Source organism: Taeniopygia guttata, chromosome 2 (genome assembly GCF_048771995.1).
Source record: "Taeniopygia guttata chromosome 2, bTaeGut7.mat, whole genome shotgun sequence".
In the NCBI taxonomy this organism is placed as follows: Eukaryota; Metazoa; Chordata; class Aves; order Passeriformes; family Estrildidae; genus Taeniopygia; species Taeniopygia guttata.
The window spans coordinates 117,648,631-117,675,518 of NC_133026.1; the positions used below are offsets into that span (position 1 = coordinate 117,648,631).

General features: G+C 39.4%; 1 protein-coding gene across 4 annotated transcripts in view; it reads left to right on the plus strand.

The window, feature by feature from the left end:
* The window catches only part of SGK3 (serum/glucocorticoid regulated kinase family member 3), a 55,135-nt gene that overhangs the window by 14,710 nt on the left and 13,537 nt on the right, over positions 1–26,888 (plus strand). Inside the window, exons 1-5 of one of the 4 annotated variants that reach the window (XM_030266287.4) lie at positions 7,285–7,556; positions 14,224–14,428; positions 19,122–19,205; positions 21,088–21,160; positions 23,985–24,060. In XM_030266287.4, coding sequence (XP_030122147.4) covers positions 14,351–14,428; positions 19,122–19,205; positions 21,088–21,160; positions 23,985–24,060 — 311 coding nt within the window. In that variant the 5' untranslated portion in view covers positions 7,285–7,556; positions 14,224–14,350. Of the gene's footprint in view, positions 1–7,284; positions 7,557–7,620; positions 7,758–14,223; positions 14,429–19,121; positions 19,206–21,087; positions 21,161–23,984; positions 24,061–26,888 lie in introns of those variants that run through there. The other 3 variants (XM_072924708.1, XM_030266288.4, XM_072924709.1) reach the window with 3 other exon arrangements.

The following is a 26,888-nucleotide window of genomic DNA, read 5'->3' on the forward strand; positions in this document are numbered from 1 at the left end:
ATACATCCCAGAGTAGCTTGGATTATGTGCAGGAACATTTTCTTATTAAACATTTCAATAATTTGAACTATGACTTCAAGAAAATACTGTATCTTTAAAATAATCTGATTTTTACTGTCCCTTTTAAAATGGCTGTGTGTACATCAAAGCTAAATGTCAGTAGATACAATTTTGTGATAATTTCTCCTACCTAGTAGTGAAGTTCTATGCTGTAACCTACAATATCTTGCCTTCTTCTGTGTGGTCCCTACCTTGCAACACCACAACACCTAACATCAAAAAATTGTTGACCTCAAATATTAAATACTGCCATGTTCCTTTCTAAAGCTGCAAAATGTAACAGTGGTCTTTAATTAGTATTGAGATTAGATGGATTTATTTAAGTGTGGCTTATGTTCTATACTTAGATTTACAATATTCCATTACCTGGCTTCTGCTAGATTGCCATATTATAAAAAGAAAGATAAGTAAAAGAAAAAGTTAGTTTAGTGGAGTCCAGAAGTTGATAATCTGTACCTATTTCTTGTTGTATTGGTTTTACCTGGTATAAGAGGACCATATGCATCTTTAAGTAAAATATTGCTGATATATCTTTACATAAATCCTTTTTGAAACTCACTTAAAAGTTCAGACTCAAATGTACCTTCAAACACTGACCCATAGTTCCCAAGACGGAAAATGTGAAAATGAAAATGTTCTTGGAGAACAAAAATCAGACTCTCTGGCTAGTAGGTGAATGTACATCTTCTCTGTGGGTTGGGAATAGGGTTATGAATCTGGCAAAACTGGGAAATGACTAGATAAACAAGTAAGCAAATAATAAACTCCTGAAACATTTGTCTTAAATCTGTGTACTTTTTTTGATTTTAAGATACATCTTCCTGCTTTGGTAAGTTGTGGGTTTTTTTTTAATTGTTGTTACCTTTTTTCGACTCTGAAAAAAGTTGGTGCATAACAGTGCTTTAGCAGAATTCATGTGTCTTTTGCCATAAACAGTTTGTTGGAAGTATTACTAGAATGGCAAAAACAAATCTGGCCTATTCTGTAGATCCTAGGCTGCCTTTAAAATGCTTTTATTTTGGAAAAAGCCTGTGAGCCTTTTATGAGTGGACATACACACTCCAAACCAAAGCCCTTGGTTCAGTTTCTTTTGACTAGAATACCAGTAAATAACTTGAAAATGCAAACGGGGTCCTTGCGTTCTTGCTCATCTCTACAATTTGAGGAAGAACTCTTGACATTCTGGGTAGACCCCACCTACAAAACATTGTGTGCCAGAGAACTTGTTTACCAAAGCATGTTTGTTCACCCCAGCCTGTATTTGCAATTCTAGCAGAACGTGCTGTAGCTGGGATTCAGGAGGCTGAAATAAGAAACATCCATACAGAATTACCACTTAGAGATATTTTTTTCTTTTTATACTTAGCTTTGGTATACCTTCCTGCACAAATCACTCAGATCTCCTGGAATCTCAGACTTGACCTATTTTATAGAACTGTATTTATAAATGGAATTCCAAAGAGTCTTTGTTGAGAGCAAAATGCAGGTCATACAATGCTGTCAGGTGGGAGGGTTTTTTGACAATTTATACATTATAGACTGTATTTGATAACTTCAGCTTCACAGTGTTTACCAGTGCAGTAATTTATTACTGTGTTTTATGCAAGTCTGCTGATACTCTCAGAACATGTCAGAATGTACCAATAACCTGCATATGTGACATGTCAAGCACATGTGTTGCTACATGCCTATAAAGCATCCGGGTATCTTTGTCCTTTTGTTATCTGTATATTCCCTTTTGTTATCCATGTATTCACCCTTGTAGGACTTGGTGGTGAGCCAGGTCCAATGTGCTTCTTTTGTCCTCGTATTCATGGAACCCATGTAAATCTTTTGTGCTTCCATGTAAGCAAGCTTGAGGCAGTATCCACACTGTGGGTCTCTGAGATAACTGATAACTCAGATAAACTAGGCTATCAGGAACTCAGCATTCACACTGTTCTTCTTCTGGCAGCTGAACCAGTTTGTGGAGATTTCACTTGGGCACACTTGCAGTGAGTGAGGGCAGCTGCAGGGCCAAAGGAGATAGGGGCCATGTGCCCTCTGATAATTGTGCTTCTCCTAAGGACACAGCTATGGTTGGATTATGTCTCCTGGTGGAACCCTGCCAGCTATTGGAGTGATAAGTGAACAGGATGTAAACAGCAGGGTTTCGGTCAGACAGTTCATGTGCACGGAATTCACCATTCCCTTTAAATGCCTTACATGCTAAGTAATTTTTAGAAACTAATCACTGAAAAAAGTGAAACTAACCTGAGAAAAAGTACTCCATATAGAGTAACAATAATACATTTAGTTGTGTGCATGAGGGAAGTACTTGAGGAGGATGAAATCAGGAAAACAGAGATTCATGTATTGAAATTGCAGATATGATATTTCACTGCCTGATACTGCTTTTTTACTTTGAAATTTCATCGATCATTTATGCTATTGGCAGAATGCTTGCTTGTGTACTAGCATTCCTTTTTAGTATATGCTTCAGTTGATTTAAACCAGTTTTCTTCTGAGCTTCTGTGAAGAATTTCTTTGATGTGGTGCTGCTGTCATTTTTCTGGTTCATATTATACACACTCTGTGATGTTAATGAAATGATGCAGTTTATTACTTTTTTTCTATAGTTTCCCATCATTTTGATTTGTGGTTTTTGCTATGCTGGGGAAGAGTCCATGTAGTGTTGTTGCAGATCGTAATTTTCATATTCATTAACCTCTGAGCTCCAGGACACTCTTCCTGTAATATTCATGGATCATCATCTTTGTATCTGGAGTGCTGGAAAACTGGTAGTTCACTATGTCACTATGAATGAAGCCTCCGTTTACTTGCCAAGTTGTTATGCTTTGTCAAAAGACAATACTAAATCTTTCAGCTGTGTTAAGGAGGCTTGTGGTAGTTTCTGGTGGGTTGGTTAGTTTGCTTGGGAGAAGGGGTTGAAGTAGATGTTTGCAATGAATCAGTCTTTTAAGTATTCATTTCATTCCTTCAAATTGAAAGACTGTCATACGAAGACATTCTGTAGCTGATCTAGCATACAAAAAGAAAGTAGGGAAAAAACCATTTCCTCTGCGCAGCTCATGTAAAGCTGAACCATTACTCAGACTCCTCTAATAAGCACAGGCATACAACTATGAAAATGAGTTAAATGAAACCTATCAATATGCATACATTCATTAAGTGTTACAAAACCAGCTTTGGTAAAGAACAGTTACCTGGTGATACTGTTGCTTGCACCTGCATTGTGAGCTTTAAATCTTGCCCAGCTGGCATTTCTTCCACAGTTTTAACTCTCAGGCTTTCAGCTAGTTCACTTTCCCACCCAGTGTCTTCTCTTATTTGATGTTGTCCATGGTAGCCTGTGTTTTCTGGTAATCTCATGAGCCCAGGGAGCCTAACAGGACACTGTTTTCTCCAGTACACAACTCTTGGGTGCCACACTTTGCAGGGCTGAATGCCAGGTCCCAACTGGCCCATGTCCAAATCTCTTCTGTTCCTAATCAGACGGCAGGGTAGGAGCATAGCCTAATTAGCTGCCAAACAAGAGGATGGAAAGCAGTGTGAGAGTAACTCATAGAACAGGGCAAGTGCATATCTGTCTTCATACATTTATGGGGTCATTGTGGCAGCCAGAATCCCTGGTGTTAGACAGTATTTGCCCAGAGTTGCTGTGCCTGTGTCATTGTGAGGCCCATCCATTGCAGCCAAAGGGCAATGTCCTCAGGCTGCTTGGTGCTGTACAGGTGGGTACAGCCTGCTGGCACTTGGGCTCTTTGATTAAAACAATTGGCACATGCGGTGATAACTACAGTGACCATGAGTTGCTTCCTGAATGAAGTCTAAGCTCAGGGCTTGATGAGCTTGAGGCTAACAATAATTATTTAAAAGATCTTTTCATATCTATTACTGTATCATGTTTGGAGGGTTTTAAACAGACACATTTGTTGTAACTGGAGTTAACAGTTGGCAAGATACTGCCACAGAAGAAGTTTTAATTCCAAACACCATCTCATCTTAGTGTTCAAACCTCTTGATTATTTACAGTCTGTTCTGGGATAAGGAGGTTGTTTTCCTTAGTGTGAGGAGTAGGATACAAAGCTTGGTGTTAACCGAGATAGGATAAGATATTCCTTTGAAGATGCAAGAACTGAAATGGAGAGCTGTGGTGTTAATGTTTGAAGCTGATAGGGAAGTAATGATTTTGTTGCTCAATGACCTGCTGTGTTTTAGAAGTAACTAAAATTCTTGGACTATGCTTGTCAAGCGGTCTGGGCTGTGCTTTTTGTGTGAATATTTGAATGTATACAAAGGTTTCATGGTATATTCATATGGAACAGTATTCACTAGCAAAAATCCAGGCTCCATTTAAACAACTCATCTGTATTCCTGCTTGTCTTTGTCTTAAAATGGTTTTTTTATGCTCTGTTTTTGTTTTTTTTTTTTTCTGTATAGTTCTCTTGAGGTTATAAAATGAGACTTTTGATCTTTGGTCAGGGACAAGGTTTTCATACTAATTTAAAGACATTTTCAGTAAAAACAGAACTGAATAGTTCATATTGCTGTTACCTGCTCTTCCTGGGCTTGGAGAAACATGTTAAAGGTGCTCTGCATTTCTGTGACCTCTTGCGTTTGCAGTGGCTTGAGATGGGTCCTTCATTTCTCTTCTGTTTTCTTGTATTTTCCATGCCCACCACCCAATCACTGATATTCCTCGAGCAAAGGTTTAAAATAGTTGGGATGGCAGCACACAACATGGATTTGTAACATTCCTTAGAAACAAAGTACTGCAAATCAGTGGAAATGAGATTCTCTCTCTGTGTTACAGCCCAGAAAACATAAATGGGGAATGCAAGAGAGTTCCTGGGGACAAAAATGTCAGAGTGAATGCTGACCTTTAACTTCACTAAAAGGCAAGCTGAGTTCTGTGTACTTCTCTGTGTGCTATGCAGTTAACCACCAGGTATCCACCCTGACATTAGAATATTAGCCTTTAAAAGCTCATCAAGCAAATCTGTAAATTACAATTTATTTAAATTTTAGGACCTTAACAGTCTTTTGTATAGTATGATGCAGTAGCTAGATGAATATGCTGTGGAATTCATTCGGGAAAATTACAATTTAAGGATATGTACCATGTTGCTAATCTCTAATTTACCTATGCCAGAACAGGGGGAGGAACTGCATAAAATTAACCACTCGACAGCCCAGTCTTCAGAGGGATTTTCAGTGTGAGGAAGGGCAAATAGCTGGTCTTTAGTCAAAGGTTTAGGGCTTAGACTGTGTGGACAGGGAGACAGAGTTAAATTATCTCCAAGCCAGGGTCATCTTCTCACCTTACCTGGGTTGAGGCTATACTGTAAATCAGTCCAATAGCTCCATTTAACTGATCTCCTGACAAGTGAATGATTAACTGAAAACTATCAACCAGACAGAAGCAGAACACTGCTCAACAATTGCTAAGTAAAATAGCTCTTGAATACAGATTACCTGACTAAATTATTTGTCAGTGAGTTATTCTACCTGACTGAAGTTCAGAAGCATTCTGGTCTGGGGCTCACCACGAGAAGGCCTAACAAAGCCTCTTTAAACCTCTCCATGAATGCAGAGGCAAATACCTGTCCAGACTGGAAGGAGCAAGAGAAGGCTGTCACTGCAATGCCAAGTCTCAATCTCTAGCAGTACCTATCCAAAACCACAAAACTCCAAAATCAGGAATGGGCAGGTTAGAATGGGAAAATTCCTCATTTCTTCCTGTGTGGACTTTACTGAAATGGAAGTTTGTGTCTTGTAGCTTATGTGGACACAGTTACAACACACTAATCCAAACACTGACGTATTTTAAAAACTGCCAGACTGCTTCTCTGATTTGTTTTTGGAGAATGCTTGGATGACTGTCAGTGCCTGACACATGAGTGTAGTATTATGCAGAAATACTTCTGCAGCAGCACTGTCAGAAGCAGGATCTCCTGAATTGCTGCTTGCCAGATACTTGCCAATACCTGTGACTGTTGAAATGAGCTGTCATGTCCTGTCAGGCCCAAATACAAGTCTGGTGAAGGCAGGCCTGTAAAACGTGGGGCTTCTCCATAATCAATAGAACAGTTCCTCATGACAGCTTGTGGGGTTTTGGGGACACCCTTGTGTTACATTGGTAATACAGTGCAGTGGGCTGCAGTATTTTCACACTTGGTCATTCTTTACATGGCCGTTGAAATCCCAAGAAACATTTCAGGTATTTATACGGAGGAAGCTAAAATGGCATAGGCTTTTAACTCAGGATGAGTGTTACCATTTGCATTAGATACTCCTGTCACTTAAGCCTTCTCTGAATGTTTGAAAGAGTAACAGACCCACAGTACACCAGGCTTTAACTTAATGGGTGTGGTGGTCTTTTCTGTTAAACACAATCTGTGCTAACTCCTGTTTGTCTCACAATTTTAGATCTCGTTAACAAAATAAAGGAGGGATACTGTCATTAAAGAAGTTTTTTTCCCTCCTCTATAATTTATATTTTTATAACTTTTTTATGGCCTCAATTTGCTCAGGAAAACTTTGCAAGTTACAGATAATTTTAAAGACGTCCTGTTGAATTTTAGTGGGTGTATTGAAACTTACCCCTGAAATTTTAGAGGTTGCAGAAATAGTTCCCGAAATAGTACCAGATATCATACAAACCTATCTCATTTTCCATGTGTTATTGCTCCTGCCCATACTTTCCTCCCTTCTCTCGGAAGGCGAGCTGTCATTACAGCGGCTGGTTGGTTTAATTACGGCTTTGCCGGTGGATTGTGGGCACCCCTGGACACACAAGAGTTAAAGTGAAACCCCTCGTGTGCGCAGGGGTGTTTTAAAGTTATTTTTACCAGAGCGTTGCTGTTTTTCCAGAGTTTCTATGGGGAGCCGCCCAGCAGAAGCCGGAGCATCTCCCTGGGGGCTGAGGAGGGGAGAGGGGACTGAAGCCTTGGGGTTAGGGAAGTGAAAACTTGTCCCTAGAACAAAACATGTTTTTTAAAGTTTTTTATTTTAGTGTGGCTATATAGATATATATGTATATATAGGGCCGGAGGGGGAGAGGATCTCACCTCCCGGGCTGTCCCACAGCCCGGGGCGAGCCGGGCTCCGGGCTCCGCGGAGGGTTGCGCGGGCGGGCGGGCAGCCTGGCGCCGCGGCAGGGGAGGGGCGGGAGGCAGGGAAGGAGAGAAGGAGGGAGGGGAGAAGAGAAGGAGGAGGCAGGGAGGGAGAGCGAGAGAGGGCGGCCGCAGGCTCCGCGCCCGGGCGGAGCCGCCTTTCCCTTTCCCGGGCCGCCGAGCCCCGGGCGCGTTGTGCTGCGGGGGCGGGCCATGGCCGCGCGGGGCAGCGGCGGCGGGCGCTGGGCCGGGAACGGGAGGAGCGCCTCAACTTCCTAGAAGTCGAGGAGCCCAGAAATAGTTGCTGGGGTGAAGGCGAGAGAAGCTTGGTTTCGTTCCCGAGGTCCTCGCGGTGCGGTGAAGCCGGTGGCTGCGCCGGTGAGGAGGAGGAGGAGGAGGAAGGGGAAGGGCAGCAGGAGGAGGGGGGGGTGCGAGTCCCCGGTACTGGGGAGGGGAACCGGCGCGGGCTCTGCGCGGTCGCTCTCGTCCTTCTCCGAGTGGTTCGCAGCCGGGACGTGCTGCTGTTTCGGAAGGGCAGCACTGAAGCATCTTAGGCAACACTGGTTTGTCGAAATTCAGGTACCCTTGAGGAATTTAATTTTGTGGAGGTTAATTAAAAGGCTGTTGTAAAGTATTATGGCTAAAGTTCTTTTGACAGGTTGTACTTTTTTTTTTTTTTTGTGTCTGTTTATGTGAGTTTTCCTCCTCTAGCAGCTCATAAAGCTGTAACTGCTGCTTCTGAACGTGCAGTAGTTCTGCAGGATGGAATGCGCCTTTCTTATTCCCCATTAAACTTAGGATACTTTGTTATGGGGGTAGTGCATTTCATCACAGCACAGAAGTGTCACCTGAATGCCCTTACGGTTCTTCTTGCACTGAAGATTTCTGTCAATATTGCTTGCTGCTGTGTCCATGTAGCTCAGGTTTGTTTATATCTTCTTTCAGACATTCCAAGTGGTTTTACAGACACACACAGAATGAAACTGTATTTTGAAAGGTTGATGTTACTCTCTTTTGGATTCTCCTAACATTAGTGTTGTTTTAGTCTCAGTGTCTAAATATAGTTCTAACCTTTTTTTTTTTTCCTTCACCTGCACATCAATCTCTTGAATGACTGTAATATGAACTAATGGTAAAAACAGAAGCTGCATATGGAGGAGTATTTTCCTGAAGGTTTTAAGATACTTTAAATTTCAGGGGAAATTGTTACTAGCTTTTGGAAAGCATTTTGGAAAGTTCATTGTTGTTAAGGTAATTTCCATGCGTGATATTTCTTATAACATAAAGCTAGAAATCTGACCTATTTTTTAAAAGATACTTTAAGATCCTCATTTAGATCAGAAATGCAGCACAATTGACTTGCCCATGTCAGTGAGAAGTACTGGTTATTTTAAAAACATTGGCAAAGTTGAAGAGGTAGGCACTAGGGGTTACATGATAATGTAACATAATAATAATAACAACATAATGTGTTAAAATTGCTTTCCAGCCTTGAATTCCCACCTGTGATGTAAATTACAGGCTCACCACATCTGATGCTGTTGCACCAAATTCTGTTTTCTGTACATGAGCCACTAATCTGTGAATCCTTATGAACTGAACCTTCTCATTCTCTGTGCAGTACAGAAATATGTGAGAGTTCAGTATATGCTCTCACCTGTGGGAGTCTGTAAACTGTCCCTGAAGAATGGATGTAGAATACTTGCTGTGGTTGCACTGACGTAACATGATGAATCAACTGGTGGTGAACTGGACATGCAGTTTGTATATTGCTAGAGGGTCTTTTTCCTGCTTGCTTTTTATATTCCAACATTTAAGTTGTTGCCTTTTCATTATCAAATAACTTTATGATTCTAGGCAGCCAACAATTCTGTAAAGCACAGACTTCAAAAGTGTGATTTCTGGATTGTGGCCTGTAACTTAGATTTGTATATTTCATTATGTTATTATCCAGTTATATTCTGTTATATGGGTTTTACCCTTTTGCTGATTACAGTACATAAAATCCTGGAATGCTCTCCATGTTCAATGCATTAGCAGTAACATCCATCTTAAACAGATTGGAATTCTGTATTTATGTAGTGAAACCAAGGGAGAGCAGTTGGTGACTTCTGTTGAAGGTCATGTAAGAACATGTCCAGTATATCTGGAATTGAAATGTGGTGTTCTCTCATTTAATTTTCATCCAGAGGGGTAAAATGAGGCTGGATTTGTTTGCTTGGTGTTTACTGAAGTCTGACTGCCCTCTTATGTAGAGCTGACTATGTTGCAGGTGGCTGCTGTCAGCTGTCTGTAACATCTCTTCAAAGTAGCTTATGGTGCTGTTGCTGCAACTCCTGAGCTGTGCTATCCTTAGGTATCTACATGTAAAATTTACTTGGACCTGGTGTATAGGCAGACTGAGAAAGCACACCAAGAAGTGTGCAAGTAGCAAGTGGGATATACAAACCGGATTTTTTAAATATACTCTGTTGTTTGTGTAAGTTGTACTATCTCAGACACATAGCGATCCTTGTGGATACTATGGACACAGGTTAAAGTTGAAATTATTATGGAGATGTGTTCAGGATTAAAAGACAACTGCCTCTTACTGGCAGTATTTGTTCTGAAGACCTGTTTTATTACTCAGGGTTTGCTTACCACAGCAGAGAACCTGCGTTCTGTCATGTAATAAATATGAATGCAAATAGGTCTAATCCAAGCCACAAATCTTGTTATATGCCAGTTAAGAGTAATTTACTGGAGTTTCTTTTGGGAGGTGGGGCAGAAGGGATGTTCTTGGGTGCAGTACAGTCATGGGAAGGTAATGTTTGCCTGACTTCTCCAAAGTAAATTTGATAGAGACAAAATGAGGGTAATTACTTATTTCATTCTTTTGGTTGCATTTTCACTTCACTTGCAGTCCTTTCCTTGAAGTAAAAAGATTCAGTTGAATTGGACTTTGCCCATGTTGCTGCAGAGGAGTGGTGCTACTAGAAATTTTTAAAACTGCTAGGTAGTGGGTGGATGTGTAAACAGGGAGCAGGCTTTTTCCTTTATACTAGTGGCTGAATTCTCAACTCTCTCAAATTGTACTTAGAAGAGAGCGTGGAGAAAAGCTAGGGATTGACTGGAGTATTTTGGTTAGTACTCTGTTTTTTAATTCAGGTGAAGTCTCACTAGAGGTCTACCCTGGTGTCTAGTGTTACTGTATTAAAAATTTTATAGTAGTGTGACATTTAAAAGGATGTATTTTGTGAATGAAACCTGTTTTCCTCCAGAACCTTGTTATTGAACAGCTTCTGGCCATTCCTCTCCCTTTAGAGATTAGCAGTCTGTGTTTTCCTTTTGACTTTTTATGAAACATTTGACTTCATGTACAGTTCCCTCATCCTGTATTTCTGTTGCACTGGATTCTGACTATCTTGTCTCCATGTGTGTCAGCTGCCTGTCTGGTAACAAGAATGGGACACTATTTCTTCACAGAGAGGTTGAGAAAAAGTTGACTTTCTGGGTTTTCTACAAGATTGTGTAAGACCCAGTGATATGTTGAGCCATTATCAGTGCATTTGTGGAGAAGACTGAGGAAGTGATGAAAAGCATGCCAAAGTTGATACTTTCTCTAAAATTAGAAGAAATAGTGTTTGTAGTGAATAATAAAAGTGCCTCCTGTGCCTTGCTTTCAGTTTCTTTATATGCATGTTCCCTCTGTAATTGGAGTCACAGCACCTGCTTTAATGATAGCTCAGTCCCAAATGAAGTCCTTCAGGGCAGATGGTTAGTGTACAGAGGAGTGCCTATATGCTGTTCCAATGGATATGGATCCTGGTGATTCCTCCAAGTGTGCTTGCAGGGAAAGTCTTCTGGGGGTTTTCTCTGTTCATGTCTCTGCTTTACTGCAGGCAAGGGTCAGCCTGAAAATTGATGTTGTTGTGGCTTCCTGCAGGAAACAGTGAAAAATACTGCTGGCTTTTTGACAGCCCTCATGGAGAGAATGGACAGTGTAACTGTTGACAGGCTTGAAACTGTGCCAGGAGGACTGGTGACTTCTGATCTACTCTAACTTTTTCTGTGCTTTTTCCTGTTCCAGGCCTCCATAAGCCTCCATAAGTTTTAGCTGTTTCTGAACAACAATGGTCTCAGCATTAATCTGTCTTACAAATTATCTACATTATCTATGTCTTTCACTGGTGGCCAAGTTTGATTTGAGGAGACTTACTTTGGTATGTGGTTTTCTGAAGTTCCCTTCCCCTTTGGTCTGCTATCAAAGTTGAGCCAAGGGGCTGCTCGTTTTTAGTTCCTGGAAGTGCTGTAACCAGAGCTAGGGATTTCTCTGCTGACAGTGTCTGTTAAACTCACTCATACCTGGCATCCTTCAAAATGCTGCAATTTCCACTTTTGAAGCTGTGGATAAAAATGTCTCTACTGTTTTCTCTCCATTGTTACTTCATGCAGTTATCACAGCATTAGTGATTTTACCTGCGCTTTAAACCACAGCTGTGTTCCTAACTGCAGAATGGTAAAGATTAAGGCAAGTCTGTCCCTATTTCTGTAGTGAGACTTACAGTTCAGATGTAAGAAGCTCTCAAGAGCTGATATGCTCAAGGCAAATAGAAATTGAAAGAAAGCTCTGATCCGCTGGAGCTTAGTGGCAAAGTGAAAATGCTGTTCTTCCAAGTTTGTCAGTTCAGCTTAGTGTTGGTGACCCAGGCACGGCTCCGAGGAGATGCCTCAGGGAATGAAAATAATCACAGCCAGTGATCTTCCAGGCAGCATAAAGAATGAAATGTGAACATTACAGTTTTGGTTTCTGAGATGATTTATTCTTCTTCTCCCCAGTAAGATGAATAAAGTCTTCCTGAATTAATCTGGTTGACACTTCCTCCTTTTGTTTTTCAGAGATCTTTCAACTTCAGATCTGAAATAAAACTCAGTCTTCCAAGACTACAGCTTTTAATCCATACGGCTCCTGTGCTGGCATTTAAAACTCTGATACTAAAAATAAGAAACTGAAAGGATGAGAGAAATACAGCCTGTATTGTGAAAATGAGTACAGGCATTTGGAAACCTTTGTAGCAAATGTTTGTTTACAAAGGAGAAGGACAGTGAGTGATATTAATCAGGGAACACCTAATCCATTTTAAAGCTTTACTTGTTTTTCTGTGATGAGCAGTAAGACAGATAAAACACAGGGGCTTATGCTCAGTTCCTGATACCGAACCTGAAGTAGATAAAGATGACACAAGTGCTTAGTAAAGTCTAAGCTTAGTGAAACACTTACTGGAAGTGGTGTCTGTTGACTGTTTCAGTGGACCTCTTATGATGGAGAAGAGCTCAGTTAACCTTTACATCTCAGTTTTAGTATGTGGCAATGGGAGAAGAACGCTGTTGGTCTCATGCTGGTATAAAATTGTGGAAGGTGTGCCTTGTAACAAAGCTTTTAACAGTAGCTTTCCAAAGGAAATGAGAAACCAATTTGAAACCCGTGGTCTGTGTAACTGTTGAACTGTGTTCTAGTCAAATAAAGATGGGGGAGAAGCTCAACCCTGCTCAACGCTGTAATTACTTAATTGGTGAAATAGGAAACAATCAAATTAAGGTAAATATAGATGTAGCTAAAAATAATTTTCTGAATATCTTGCAGTATGGATGATCTTTCACTTTGCTGAGATTTTAGGGGTCGTAAACATTCCTTTTTGTTCAAGTAATCAGACAGAGCTTTGAAAATTAACTTAAGTGGCAAAAAGAGAAATAACATCATGAAGTTTGATGATCTGGCTTTTGAGAGCAAGAAAAATAGTGAGTTGACCGACTGAGCTAGTTGGGTATCAAGAACAAATCTTTTCACTGGATTCCAGGAGCTTTAGCTTTTGTGCCAACATAAATATGGGTGTCTCTCTAATAGCAGAATTGCATGGGATTAGTTTGTGCTTTTTGGAAATTTATTATATGAAATATAGAGTTCACTTTTATACTCCCCTGTTTTAAGAAAATAGGGAGTTAGTGTTGTACTGGGCGCTCCTTTTTCCTCTGGCTATTTTGAAGAGAACTGAGGTCTCCCTCTTTCTAGACCACTTTTCTCATGTTTGTAAGTTGATCAGGCACATCTTGTTCTAAAGCTGTGCTGCATTCAGTGAAGCAGTTCAGATGGCTGTGCTGTGCAGGCCCAGAGGGTTGTAGGTATGCAGCCATTAATTTTGTAGCCATGAATTTTAGCTGCTCCTATGCACCACTGAAGTTCCTGTTGTTATCAGTGGGGTCCAGTGAATAGTGTGCTTGCGCTCAGGGCAGGTGTGGAGAATGCTGTCCTTCTGCGAGTGAAGAGGCATCTCCTTGACGCTAAGCTTTCTGCCTTTGTGATGGCTTTATACTCAGTCTCTTGTGTTCTGCCCTTCTCAATTCTGCAAGGAAACGTAACCATTCCACTGAAGGGAAAGGGTGACCTTCCACCCTGTGTTCTGCCAAACACAAAATATGCCCAGTAAGGGGAAGGAGGAGCAGAGAAGATAAATATTCAGACAGACACATGATGCTGCCTGTGTCCCTCTCTAAAATTCGCAAGAAAAATTAGTTTTTCTCATGTCATCTTTAATCTCTGATATGACATTTAAATGCGCTCAGCATATTCTGACAAATCTGAAGTGCCCTCTGGTAAGAGATTCATACAGTTGAAAACCTTTGGTATTGGAATAAGTTGTTCTGAATGTACAAGCTGGTGGCATTTCTCAGATGTCTGGTACTAGGTTGTCATCTTCAATTATTTCTTCATGCCCTTTGTTCCTACAAAGTATTCGCTGTAGTGGGCCCAAGTTTGTTTCCAGTATGTCTACACAACTCAGTGAGTTTTTGGATGCACTTGTGTCTTTGGAGAATGTGAGTGATTCCAGTGAAACAACAAAGAACTACAAGCATGAACGTTTACAAAATAGCCATGATTGTGGCTTTATATGTACATATTAATGTGCATATTAATTTTCCTGCCAGCAAAAGTTCTTGTCACACAGGTTTTCAGCAGTGTGAGTTAAGAGCTTCTGTACTTAAATTTTCCTTTTATGTTCACTTTTAGATAACATGATGGAATTCAGATTTTCTCAAGAAAAACTGCGGATCTTGGACCAGTACCGTTGACGAGACCTCCTGATCGCAACACCCAGAGCAGGGTCCTGTAACGAATTTGTCACACGAAACATACAATGGATCTCAAAGAGAGCTGTCCAAGCGTTAGCATTCCCAGCTCTGATGAACACAGAGAGAAGAAAAAGAGATTTACTGTAAGTATGTAAGAGACTAAGCACTGTGGGCAAAGGCATAGGCTATTGGTGCCTAGCAGTGCTGCTTTCTTTTCTTCTGCCTTTCTTTCCTTGTGAGCAAGGAAACATTTTAAATCTTGTAAATATTTTATAGAGTTTACCCCAAATACCTGCATTTGCTTGTATAAAATATTTTAGTATCCAAGTACAGAGAAAACATTCTGGTACCATTTTTGGCATTCTACATTATTTTTCGTGAAGACATTTGTTTTGTAAAGGGATAAAGTGTGAATTTGGTACTTTGTAGGGCTTTGTTTGTTTTAACATCCATTCTTTCACAGATACCCAATTATACTACTGTAATTTTTTTCTGTAAAATGAAAAAAAAATATAAACCATCAAATTTTTTCAAAACCTTTTTTCCTGTCTTCCTTCCTGTTTCTGATTGTAATGCGTATGAGTTTTTTCCTATCCTGTTCCCATTTCCACTTCTTGTCATTTCTCTCCCTCTTCCTTTTTTTGCCTCCTAGTTTGACTTTCTGGTTGTGAAGTCTTCCTATTGTGTGGGAAATTCTTTGTATTGCATACTGAAAAATAAAGTGGTATGGTTTGGATTTTTGTTTTGCTTCTATATAACCCTAAATGACAAGATCAAAATACTTCCTTTAGAAGGCTCAGACTGTTTCATTGCTCTGTGCAACTTCCTCTAAGAGTTTTTTTTTTTCATTGAGTGAGTTAGTCACTCTTCAGATGAGGAATGCAAACACTGTGGAAACAATTTGGAGTTGCTGTCTGAAGAATACAACAAAACAATGTTTTACTGAGAGTTATGTTGTCTCCTTTTCCTTTTCACCTCCCTTCCTCGGAGAAGAACAGTGCTCTTTGATTTTAGAAGTGTGTCAAGATGTAGCTTAGGGAAGAAGTGTGCCAGTGAAGGGAACCTGAAACGAAAGAGAACTTTACTAATTCCTTAAACCTCTGCATTCATGTGACACTCAGGTGAGCGGAAAAACCTTTGTGAAAGTCTAAACTTGAGCAGAACAGTTCTGGTTTTTTGCCTCAGTGCTGGCAGTTCTGCAGTTAAAATATGCCAGTGTGGTACATTGAGCATCTACTAATGTTGTGGCATCCTGGTCACTTTACCTAAAGGTGTGTGGGACAGCCTGGGCAGTGTAAAGGCACTTTCTTTGGGCATGCCCTTGGGAAAGCAGTACAAAACATCAGAAATGGGGGGCAGAGAGAGGAGGGGGGAAAGAATCCAGCCTAGATTACACTGTGCAGAGGTACACTTTGTCTTGCTGTCTTCTGCTTTCTGTGCCAGAGAGTAATTAGCAGCTTGACAAGAAGTGCTTTCACAACCAAGCTTTCGAATATTATCACATATATTTTAGGATTTGATAACAGAAGTGAGGGTCATACTAAACTTCATGGTAGAAACTGTGAATTCCAGCATGTGTCAGTGCTGTTACTGTGTCCCCTGTTCAGTAGCTGTGTGTAATGACAGGATCCCATCAGTACTTTGACAGGGAGTGAGAAAGGGCTGCAGGGGGGAAGCAGCTCTTAGCAGATTTGTGGTAGGTATAACTGTCTCTTCTGATGGCCACGAAGGGTTTTCACTTGGGCTGAAAAGAAAGGTCAGAGTGATAAAGACTAGGAAGGATTTCAGGTGGCTGTATAGTCTTCACCTTACCATTGCTCACAGAGTGTTTCGCTGCTGCTTCTGCGACGCTTCTAGAATCTTACTGGTCTGAACAGAAACTGATTTTCAGCTCAAACCTTTCAATGGCTCACTTAATGCTGGCATGGAAACAAGACAAGTATGTGCAACTTAGCTTTTCTAGCTCTACTTTTCCCCCTCACACTTACTCTGGTAAAGCATTTTTAAAAACAATCATGTCTCTGAGCAGGTGTCATTCTGATAATTAAATGAGCTTTTCAGGTTTGTCTCTGGAAGTGAACTTCTCATACCTCCTGAGCATTTTCATGACCTTTTATTCAATATTTGATTTGGTTTTGTTAAATACTGCATACTTTTGATAAATTTACTACCAATTGTTTTTTCTTTTTTCAAATGATTGCATGTTTGCATTTTTTGGGTGCTCTGGTGAGGAGCCATTTTTGCTTCCACTTAATTCATGGCAACCAGTCTCTATGTAAATTCACACTAGTTCGCTTTCCCTTATTATTCTGAAGATTCAACATTCACTTTCTCCATGAAAGGAGTAAAGTATTTCCTTGTTTTGGACCATATCTAGCCTATATTAATTGCTTTCTGCCCTTGCTGCATATTAGGTCATTCTTTTGCCTGTTTTGACAAATAGCTTTGTTTTGGCTTTCTTGCTTTTATCCCTGTGCTGTTTGATGTCTGAGGCTTAATGTTTTCTTCTGACCTGTTCTCATCTCCCTTTACACTCAGATCATATATAGGCTTATTAAAAAATCTCTTTCAAGGGTGCTGTTTGTCTGATTAAATCTGAAAACTTTGTCTCAGACCTCTGATGTATAATATTAATCCCCAGCCCTGTAGAAATTGGGAGTTGTTTTTCTTTCTTTTTTTTTTTTTTTAATTTGTTGATAATAAATAGTTTCCTTACTTTCTCAATGATTGCTCTGTCAAAATTGGAAAGCTTCCTACCTTTTAATTTTTCTTTGTTTAATAAAAATCAAGCATTTAATCCAGGAGCATGAGCTACCACAGAGTTGAAGTCTTTTAATTTCAGTGACTTCTTTTGTGAAGAAAATCTACTGCATCCAGAAATAGCGGGATCCTGTCCTGTCTGTATCTAGGAAGACATTTTATGGTGATGTTTTCAGAATTCTGTTTATTCTTCTTCCTTTTAATTTTTCTCAAAGCTTTGTGGTTTTTACCCACATACTATGAGTTGTGATGCATAGGAGTTTTCTTCGACCAATACTGGAGTTAGGAATAGTTAGACTTAAAAAGGTTATTATTTAAGTAAGTCTAGATTTCTCCCTCCTACCTTTCTAGAAATAAGCATTGCACATCTCTCTAATCATTACATAGGTGTAACTGAGAGTAGTAAGACAACTCTGTGACATGTCATGGTTTTAGGTTTTACCAGATTCTTAGTGGATATTGTGTGTTTTCTTACCACTTAGTGTGTCCTTAACTGTTGGACTTGCAGCTGTTCCTTTGTTGGGGTGTGCAAGAGCTTTCTTAGTGGTGTGAACTGATGACCTCATACAGGTTTTTTTATGCTCTCTTGTGTAAAAAAATGTTGATTGTGTCATTGTTCTACAGCTACTCTGAGAACAAAACTGTTTAAATTTAGCAGTTGCCAAGGAGGTGGATATCATCTCGTATCCTGAGTTATGCTTGCCTGTGCACTCTGCTATCTGTGCATCTGCCCAGCTACACTGGCCCTCTGCTCAAGTGTGTTGGCATTGAAGTGCCGTGCAGTCATGGAGGGCAGAGGTGTTTTATGTTTGAACATTGCTTGCAGGATTTGATTGCTGTATAAGAGACCCAGTTCACGAGGACAATGCTTAAGTTTTGCATCTGAAGCTTTTGCTGCCTACAGTGTAGGGAGGCTCTAGAAGGGGAGTGGGTAGGTTTTATGCTAACACTTGTTTAGCAGTATGAGGCAAAGTGCGTTTTCTTAGAAGATCTCATCAGCATTCTGCTGGATGCTTCCATCCAGCTTCCTGTGCTCCCCAGGGCCAGGAACTGAGAACAGCTTATGTGAGCAGTTAGCACAGCCTGACTGCAGCCCTCAGGCTGAGGAGCTGATGGTGGTGGCTGCCACTTCCACTGTGGGAGTTAGAGAGAGCCAAGGTGCTGCTGCAGGGCAGAATGGAGACTGGGGCATTGGTCCAGTAGTCTGCGTTGGGAATTGGTAGTGCTCTGCACTTATTTCCTTGCTGTGCCCATCTGCTTTGCTGAAGGAATAGCTGAGTTCCTTCTGGAAGTACAAGAAAGTAGAGAAGTGAAGACAGCTAATTGCTGAGAGACAGGAGGAGCCTGCTGGACACACAGCTGCCAACCAGATTCATGAATCCAAGGACTGACAATCTGTCTGGTTACTGAAGTCCTCTGTGACATGGTATTTGAAAGGCCTGAAAGTGTGCAGCAGGTTCCTCTGTACCTCCCTTCATCGCAGTGCTGTGTGTTATGTTTTATAGGCTGTATTTCAGCCTCAGCACCACTTCTTCCTCCCTGAACAACTTGTGCCATCAGCCAGGATTCTTCTGTATTCCACGTGTTAAAATGAACAGTTATCTTTGTTCCTTCCATATGTATTTTCTCTTTAGGTTCTTCCATATGTACTTTCTCTTCAGGTTTTGGTGAAGGCAGTCTTCAGTATTTATAAATGCTTCGCTTATTTAATATTTGTCTTTATTATGGATTATCAAATTGTTAACAAATTTCTTACTAAATTTTAATAGTTCACTACCTGATGGCCAGGTATTCTTTTTGGATATTAACTGATCTATGAAACTTCACTAAATCAATTTTGGTGTTAGTTTTTGCTTACCTGGTGTTTAAAAAATTTTCTGCAAAGTACCAGATTCTTTTAGTTGTTCTTTTAATAATTTCTGTGGATGTCTGTTTCACTTAGCTATAAGAAATACGTGGTTTGATAAGTGCATTTATGCAATAAATTTAACAACCTGTCCTTACTTCCACCACAAGATTAAACCTGAGAAGTTTTACTAAGCTTTGTGGGCAATAACACTGTCCTTGTTCCTACAGGTTTACAAAGTGTTGGTCTCTGTTGGCAGAAATGAGTGGTTTGTCTTTCGACGGTATGCAGAGTTTGATAAACTCTACAATACGGTAAGCAAAAAGCAAGCTATGAAATCATGCCAGAATAGCAGAGTAATGCTTTTAGTGTTATGGTTTGAGTTAATCCTCTCTTTAGGAGTTTGAGTAAACATTTAATAACCATAGGAGTCTAATTAAAGAAGATGATGGAGTGGATTTTTTTTTTAACTTCGGTTTGTTTGAATTTCAGACTCAAAATCCACTTATTTGTCACATTTTTATAGCTCCTTGGGATCATAGCTTAATGAAACTTCCAGCTTAGTTGTCAAAACATATAAAATGTGCTTTTGGTCATGATAAAAAAAACCCCACAAAACATATAGATAGATATGTTCCTCCCAAATAAGTGTTTTTCTTTGAAGTATTGAAAGCAATGAACAAATCCTTTGTTTCTTAATAGAAATCTTGTAGTCAGTCATTGATGGCAATTCATACCTGCAGTTTCATAGCAGGTATGATTTTTTACACAAAAAAATGTGGTCAGTGTTCCAAAAAGAATAGCCCCCTTCAGCAACTAAGTATGGATTTCTTGAGTTTGTTGCTAGAGGAGGGTTTTGCTGCTTTTATGTAGTGGGCAAGTAGGGTAAATACTTGTTCAGATGTGAGTATGAATTATGTGTGCTGTGCCCATACTTTCCTCCAGTTTTTGTGTTTAGAGACCATAATTTTTGCTTTAACAAAAGAGGAAATAATTTCCCTCTGATTCCCATACTAAAATGTTACCAGCTGCTTATTTGTGCCTTCCTTTCCACTGGCTCTCTGGGAAGTAGTCAGGCCTTCTCTCTTCTGCCTCTCTGTGAGTGGATTTGCATGTGGCAGTGGTCTCCAAGCATAGGCTGTGAGCTTGGAAATGTTTGAGCTGAAATGCCCCTGGATACCCCATGCTGTGCTTTGCCTGCATCTTGTAGGGATAGAACTGTAAGGGATGTGAAAACAGAAAATCCTCCTTTCAGAGGGAGTGTTGGTGATCCTGTTCCTTTGCTGTGTTCTCTTGCCATTAGAATTAGCCTTGCTCTGCTGAACTTTGTTCAGCCCTGGTGTCTCTAACATGGCCAGAAGTGAGGTTCTGAGGTTTCTGTTCAGAAATTCATACAATTTATACACCAAAAAGAACTTGTGCTACTAACTACAAGAAATACTGTTGTTGGTAAGGGAAGAAGAATTGCCAGATACTGTATTAAAAAACTACTCTCTTAAAAAGGATGAGAGTAAGATTTCTCATCTGGAGCACTTGAAGGTGAAGTAAATGTAGTCAAGGCTTGATTAGTGTCAGGTTTGGGTTATTTTTTAATGTGTAAGTCACTGTTGTGTACAATCTTCTGCTCAGTTTATTAAGTGTAACAATAATTGAATTATCAAGTGCAGGATCCTAACGTAGACTGTTCATCTGCTTGTAATTTTGATTTAGGGTAGACCACCTGTGATTTCTAAAGCTTAAAGAATGTAATTTGGACAAAATCCAGATGCCTGTATCCTCAGCCTATCCTAAACCTCATGCATACAGCCCTGTGCAAGCAAGCAAATAAGAGAAAAACAAACCCCAAAGAGAGAAAGAATTGATGGAGGAAGGAAGGAAAAAAAATAAAAACAATACTGAAATTTGTTTTTTTTTAAACCTGGGGCAAATAATTTTGCACTATTTCTCTAGTAATCTGCAAAATTAAGATGAGATGGCCTTTGAATTTAAAAGGTATGTCTATTGTAAACAAACTTGAGTACAGATTGTTCTGGGTATGTTTTTTTCCCCCATGTGTATGAGCAGAGGAAATGGCACAGTGGAGCAGAATTACTAATAATCAGGTGTTCAAACTGTTCATCAGAAAACAAACAAAATGCAATTATTTCTAGGTACTTTAATGTCTAAGCACAATCCAGTTTTATGTTTTGTTTTCAGCTAAAGAAGCAATTTCCCACGATGAACCTGAAGATTCCAGCTAAAAGAATATTTGGAGATAATTTTGATCCTGGTATGCCATCATCTTGTTATTCATTTTGTCAGTTTCTTTATATGAAAATTGATCTATTCCAGCCTACAAGAAACTGTCTTATATGAGTTTTGCAACGGTCCTCAAAACAGTGACTAAACCAAAGTTTAGTCATGCTTCAGTCAAGAGCAGGAACTAGCGTGGGTAGGTGTTTTACCTTGTGATAGAGAACGAAGCATTGCTTGGTCGCCCAGTGCCTCTCTTGGGCTGAAGGCTATAGCTCCTCCCAGCCCTCATATATTCAGGATTCTGATTCTGAACTGTCATATGTGAGTTCTCTCCTATAACAGCAAAAACCAAACCCTAAACTCTTCCTAAGCATTGTGCATAGTCCATTTTAAACTTTCTTTGAGTTACATGCCTCACAGCCATCTCTGAAAAATGAAACTACTCAAGGCTTTATCTTTTAGGACTTTTGAAGTCTCTGTATCTGAATGTGCTTCCTTGTACAGTTCAGGTGAAAACGAACTTCTTCTGTAAGTGGAACAACAGGAAGCATGTCTGATGTAAATGTGTCGTGCTCCAGTTACCAGTGATAGGTGGCCATTTAGCTTGCTCTGTACACAACAAAATACTAATGACAGTCACTAGTAAAGTGCCTTGAAGTAACCTGGGTGGCACAACAGATAAGTTAGTCAAAACAGCAAATGGGAAGGGCAGACCATTGCTCTGTGTGTTTGTGCTATTCATACAAGCCATTTTTACTTCAGGCTTTTCCCCCTGCACTTTGGACCCCTCCTGCCCTCCCCTGGCTTGCTGATGTGGTCAAGCTGTAGTCTCATCTTCTTCTGCCCCTGTTTCAATTGTTTCATTTTCTCTTCTGCTGAGGAACAAAAGGATCCAAAGCTGTTGAACTCTTAGGATGTCTATGTTTGGGTTCTTTAAAGTTCTGACAAACAAACCTAGTTTTTGGCAGTTGCAGTTAATCATCTGGATCCCGATGTGAAATACTGTTTTATTTTTTATTAGAATAATCAAATACAAGTATCCAAAGTCTGATCTTCTCTTCTGATAAAGATGTAAATGATCAACAATAGTTCTACATGTATTTTGTCTACAGGGACTTTTTGTTTAGTTCTTGTTCCTTTTCTCTGACCTTGGGGTTATCAGAGCTGGCTGAAGACCAAAGAATGCCATGAAGTCTCATTTGCTGTACGGGCAAATATACAGGTGGATTTCTTGGAGCCAAATTTAGGAAACTAGAGTTTTAATGGTGAAAAAAACCTCAACTAAAACTTTATTAAAATTATATATGTAAAACAAAGTCCTCAAACTTGTTTTAAATTTCCGTGAACTACGCTGAAATCCTTGAAGCATGAGAAACCAAATAGTTCTCAAGATGTTTCTTGCTGGGAGGCAGGGTGGAGATGGAGCCATGATGCTTATGTAAATAATTCTTTTTCTTAACCCTGATTTATTGAAGCTTTGATGTAATGTTTCTGCTGGCTCCTGAAACAAGTTACATATTTTATAAATATTGAAAAGGTATTTTACTTCTGTAATCCATCCATGAGTATGCGGCATTGTGCTATTGCATTGAAGTGCAACAGAGTGAGACCTTTACATCCTTTTACCCAAAACTACCAAAAATACTGCCATTTAAATTGCCATTTAAATGCTCCAATTTTATTGGCACTTAGGTTATTTTTAAATGAATCTTGTTTTAACTTGAAAAAATGAAACAAGCCAGTTAGAATACAGAACCTGAAAATTTCAGATGTTACAGGTGTTTTATCTTCACTAGCATGGGTAGCCCTCTAGGCTTAGAGTGACTGATGATACTGTACATCTACCACACTGAAACTGCTGATGTTGTTCACTCCCATGATATAATATCTGTATGCAAATTTACCTTTCTGTTAGATGTTGGTAATTTGGGATTATTAAATACCCTAGGAAGGGGTCAGGGATTACATCTCTGAAACAATACGGACATTTTTCTTAATGTTTTAAGTACAGCTGTTTTAATTAACACCTATTTAATTTTAATTTAAAAATTTAATAATCATCAGCAATCTGGATATGACAGTCATTGAAATGCCTTAAAAGTTAGTGCAGGAGTTAAATACTCTTTTTTCCATACAAATTATTGTTGATATGAGTAATGAAAGATAGGATTATTCCATTTTACAATTTATGTTGGAACTCTATCTCTATTCTAAATCCTCTGTGTATCATTCCATGTTGCTACAGAACAGTTACATGTCTTAAGCTTTAGGCAAGCGAAGGGATTCTGAGGATTATCTTTTTTTAATGTTGGAGATGATGTCCAAAATCTAAAGGAAAGTGTTTTATTTTGTTATCTTCGATGGCTATATCTGAGTACCTGCTGGCAGGATGAATTGTGCAATTTTCCGCCTGCCATACATATATTATGGAAGTATGTTGCTTGGTGGGACTGTTCATGAAAAAACTTGACTTGTGCAACTGATGTCAGGTTTTGCCTGTGGCTTCTTGGGGTTTTTGTTTCTGTGGAATCAGGTGCTGAAGGGCTCACCTGTGCAGCGAAGGCTGCACAGGTTAGCCCACTGTGCTTATACACTGTTCTTGAAGCGCAGGGTGGCACTTATAATCCACCTGCCTTTCAACATTTTTAAGTAGCATTACAGAGACACTGAAATTTATTCTCTCAGCTCAGTTCAATGTTTAAAGCTTGCAGATGTTATATGTAGAACCAGTCTTGTTCTAAATTAGTCATGGGCCAGTCTACTTTTAACTACTGTTTTAAATCCTAAAAAACCTGAATAAGAAAATAAGTTTTTTTTCACAAGCTGACTGATGATTCTAATAAATCTGTTTTTTTCAGATTTTATTAAACAGAGAAGAGCAGGACTGAATGAATTCATTCAAAATTTAGTTAGACAGCCAGAGCTATGCAACCAGTAAGTAGTTCCATTTCTGTTTTATAAGGGCTGTTGAAAAGACATGAGATGTCTTATGTTAAATACAAAATTGCAAATTAGGTATTTAACAAGAAAATGTATTTTACCTGTTCAGAGCTCGTCAGTCTAACAAAATAAACTTTATATGGCCATCCATTCAGGAAATTCTACAGACTGAAGATTATAAAAGTGTTTTTGTTTTCTGAAAACCAACCTACAAATCAATTTGCAGGCAATTAACTGATCTTAATTCCAGGGGTGCAAATTCCACTGTAAACTGTTGCTGTGCTGAGCAGGTGTTTGTTTTGCCAGTGGCTGTACTGTTTGAGGGCCCTGCTGTCACTTGCTGCTGTGTTGCTGGCAGTCAGTCACTGCCTGCATCCTTTTTTTTGTTAAGAGCAGTTCATGTGTGCTCCAGAACTTGCTTAAAGCACAATAACCAAGTGGCTTAATTAGCTTACTGAGGTGGTTTGGGACAACCAAGCTGAGCTGTCTAAAGGAAATGATGGATAAACCTGAACTCTTCCCAGCAGAACTGCAGGTATGTTCACTACTACCAGTGGTGCATGGGAGGTGGTGTTAGGACAGAGTCAGCTCCAGGTAAATCTGGAGAGCAGCACTTGGTGTGAGAACTGCAGGGCAAAGAGGCGCCTTCTTTCAGTCTAAAGCTGTAATCAGTTTCAGCTAAATCCATGCAGCTTTCTAGGTTGCTTGAACTGGTAAAATGGTAAAGCTCTATGCTTAGATTTAGTGTTGAGTAAATGTCTTTAATAAATATGCTTTGTTTAATTAGCCTATTTGTACAGCCTGTGAAATTGCCCATTTCCCACAGGAAAACAGTAACTCTTGAGTATCACTGCAGTTCGCAGCATTCTTTTTTCACAACAAATGAACAATTTAATGTCCTATCAACCTGAAATACGTACTTCCTTTCCTTTCTAGAAAAATAAAAATAGGAGCATTTTATATATACTTATTTTGATTAGTGAAAAAAAATTAGTGATGAAGTCTTTACGGAAGGATACCTTTCCACCAGAACAAACACTGTGGCATTTATATTCATGGTACTATTCTTTGGGAAATAATAAAAAGCACTTTAATATAACAGATTACTGAGAACCAATCTGTTTTGTTTCATTGGGAAAGGATACTGGTTTATTTAGGCCAATCTCCTCCTCTGGTTCTCAGTAGATTTCAATTACCAAATATTTCTGTTTCGAAACATACTCTATTTGTCCTCCAAAGGTAAAAGGGTGCTTTTCTGTTGTGGAAAGAACAAAATGGTGTGCTAAAAAAAAAAAAAAGGCATCAAACCTCAAATCCACCTGCCTCCATAAATTTTTGTGAGCTTTTAAAATTGTTTTATGCTTCAATGTAATGTAGAAGAATCAATGATCTTTAATATGGCACTTAGCTTGCCTGATCCATTAAACTAACTTAAACCAGGGTTAAGACATAGGCCTGATAGTGTTTGGTGCTCATGAAAGTGTGTTCAGTAATAAGCTTATGAAACAGAGTTCTACAATAAAAACAATAAATAGAGACCAAAATTTGTCTTGTACTATTCTCCTCTACCCCACCCTTAAAGAAATACTGAATTAAGCAGGAGAAAAACCTTTAATCCACAGTTTAGTGCAAAAGTATTTAATTTTGTGGTAATTTCTCTGTTGTTTCTCTTTTAGTCATTGCAAGGTGATTGTTTGTTCTGAAGTTAGCTTTTACTTTTTGCAGTGTTGCACTGCAACAAATCATATTCATAATTATGTAATCTGTCACCTTTTCTGTTGTGCCAGTGAATGTTATTATGGAAGAAATACCAAATCTTTGATCTTGGTGCTTGGAATTTTTTGTAAAATCTGACAGAAGCTACTCAAGGGATATGTGATGACTGAGTCTTCACAGATAGTCCAGCCTTGCTTTCTTGGTTTTGCTTTAATGTGCTAATTAAATTTGAAATTAGGTCAAAAAACTTACGTAAAGTTAGTGATGTGCAAGGAAGACTTAGTGGGTTGTGCATTCTCACAGAACCATTAGGAAATCCATCTTCCACTGCCTCTTTTAAGCATTAAAACCACTGTCAGCATGTCATGTATTTTAAATCCTGCTTAGAGAATTGTTTCACTAAAAGCATAAGGATGATTCAAGGTGTTCTCATTTCTGGATGGGAAGGTACCTAAACATCTGAAGTGAAAAGCACAAATGTCAGATTCAGTGTGTCCAAGATGGTAATATTTACATTATTCTTTGAAACATGCAGCACTGTGTTCTTATTTTCCATCAGTGGACTTTTTTCTTGGATCTGGTACATTTCTTGAATATTGTATCAAAGCCAAAACTTCTTACTCAATAAAAAATCCAAGAAAAACCTAAGGTGTATTGGAATGCTTAGAAGAAGACCCTATGACAGTTTTTCCTGCAGTCACTGTCAGGTGGATTCAGGGTGAGATCACTGGCTTAGTCCAAATTGGGAATTAAGTGGACTAGCTTCAAGCTGCATTTCCTCAGCAAACTTACTGTGATAGACAGCTTGCTCTCACAGGTAGAATGTAGGTGTTCCAAGAAAAGGTAGGGATAGATAGAGCAGGAGGGATAGAGGTCTGATAATGTGTCCCCCTTGCTGACTGCTGTCCTTAATAGGAGCTGGAAGTTTGTTCCTAGTGAGCACTGTGAGCCTCCCTAAAACACTACACAACTCCTGAAGGTGGGCTGCTCACCCCCTCAAATGTAGGCCTTCACTGAAGTATTAATGCATTTAATTGCTGTCTATCAGAACATGTCCAAAGAAAACCTGTTTGAAAAACTGTATAATAGGGATGCATTAAAGATGT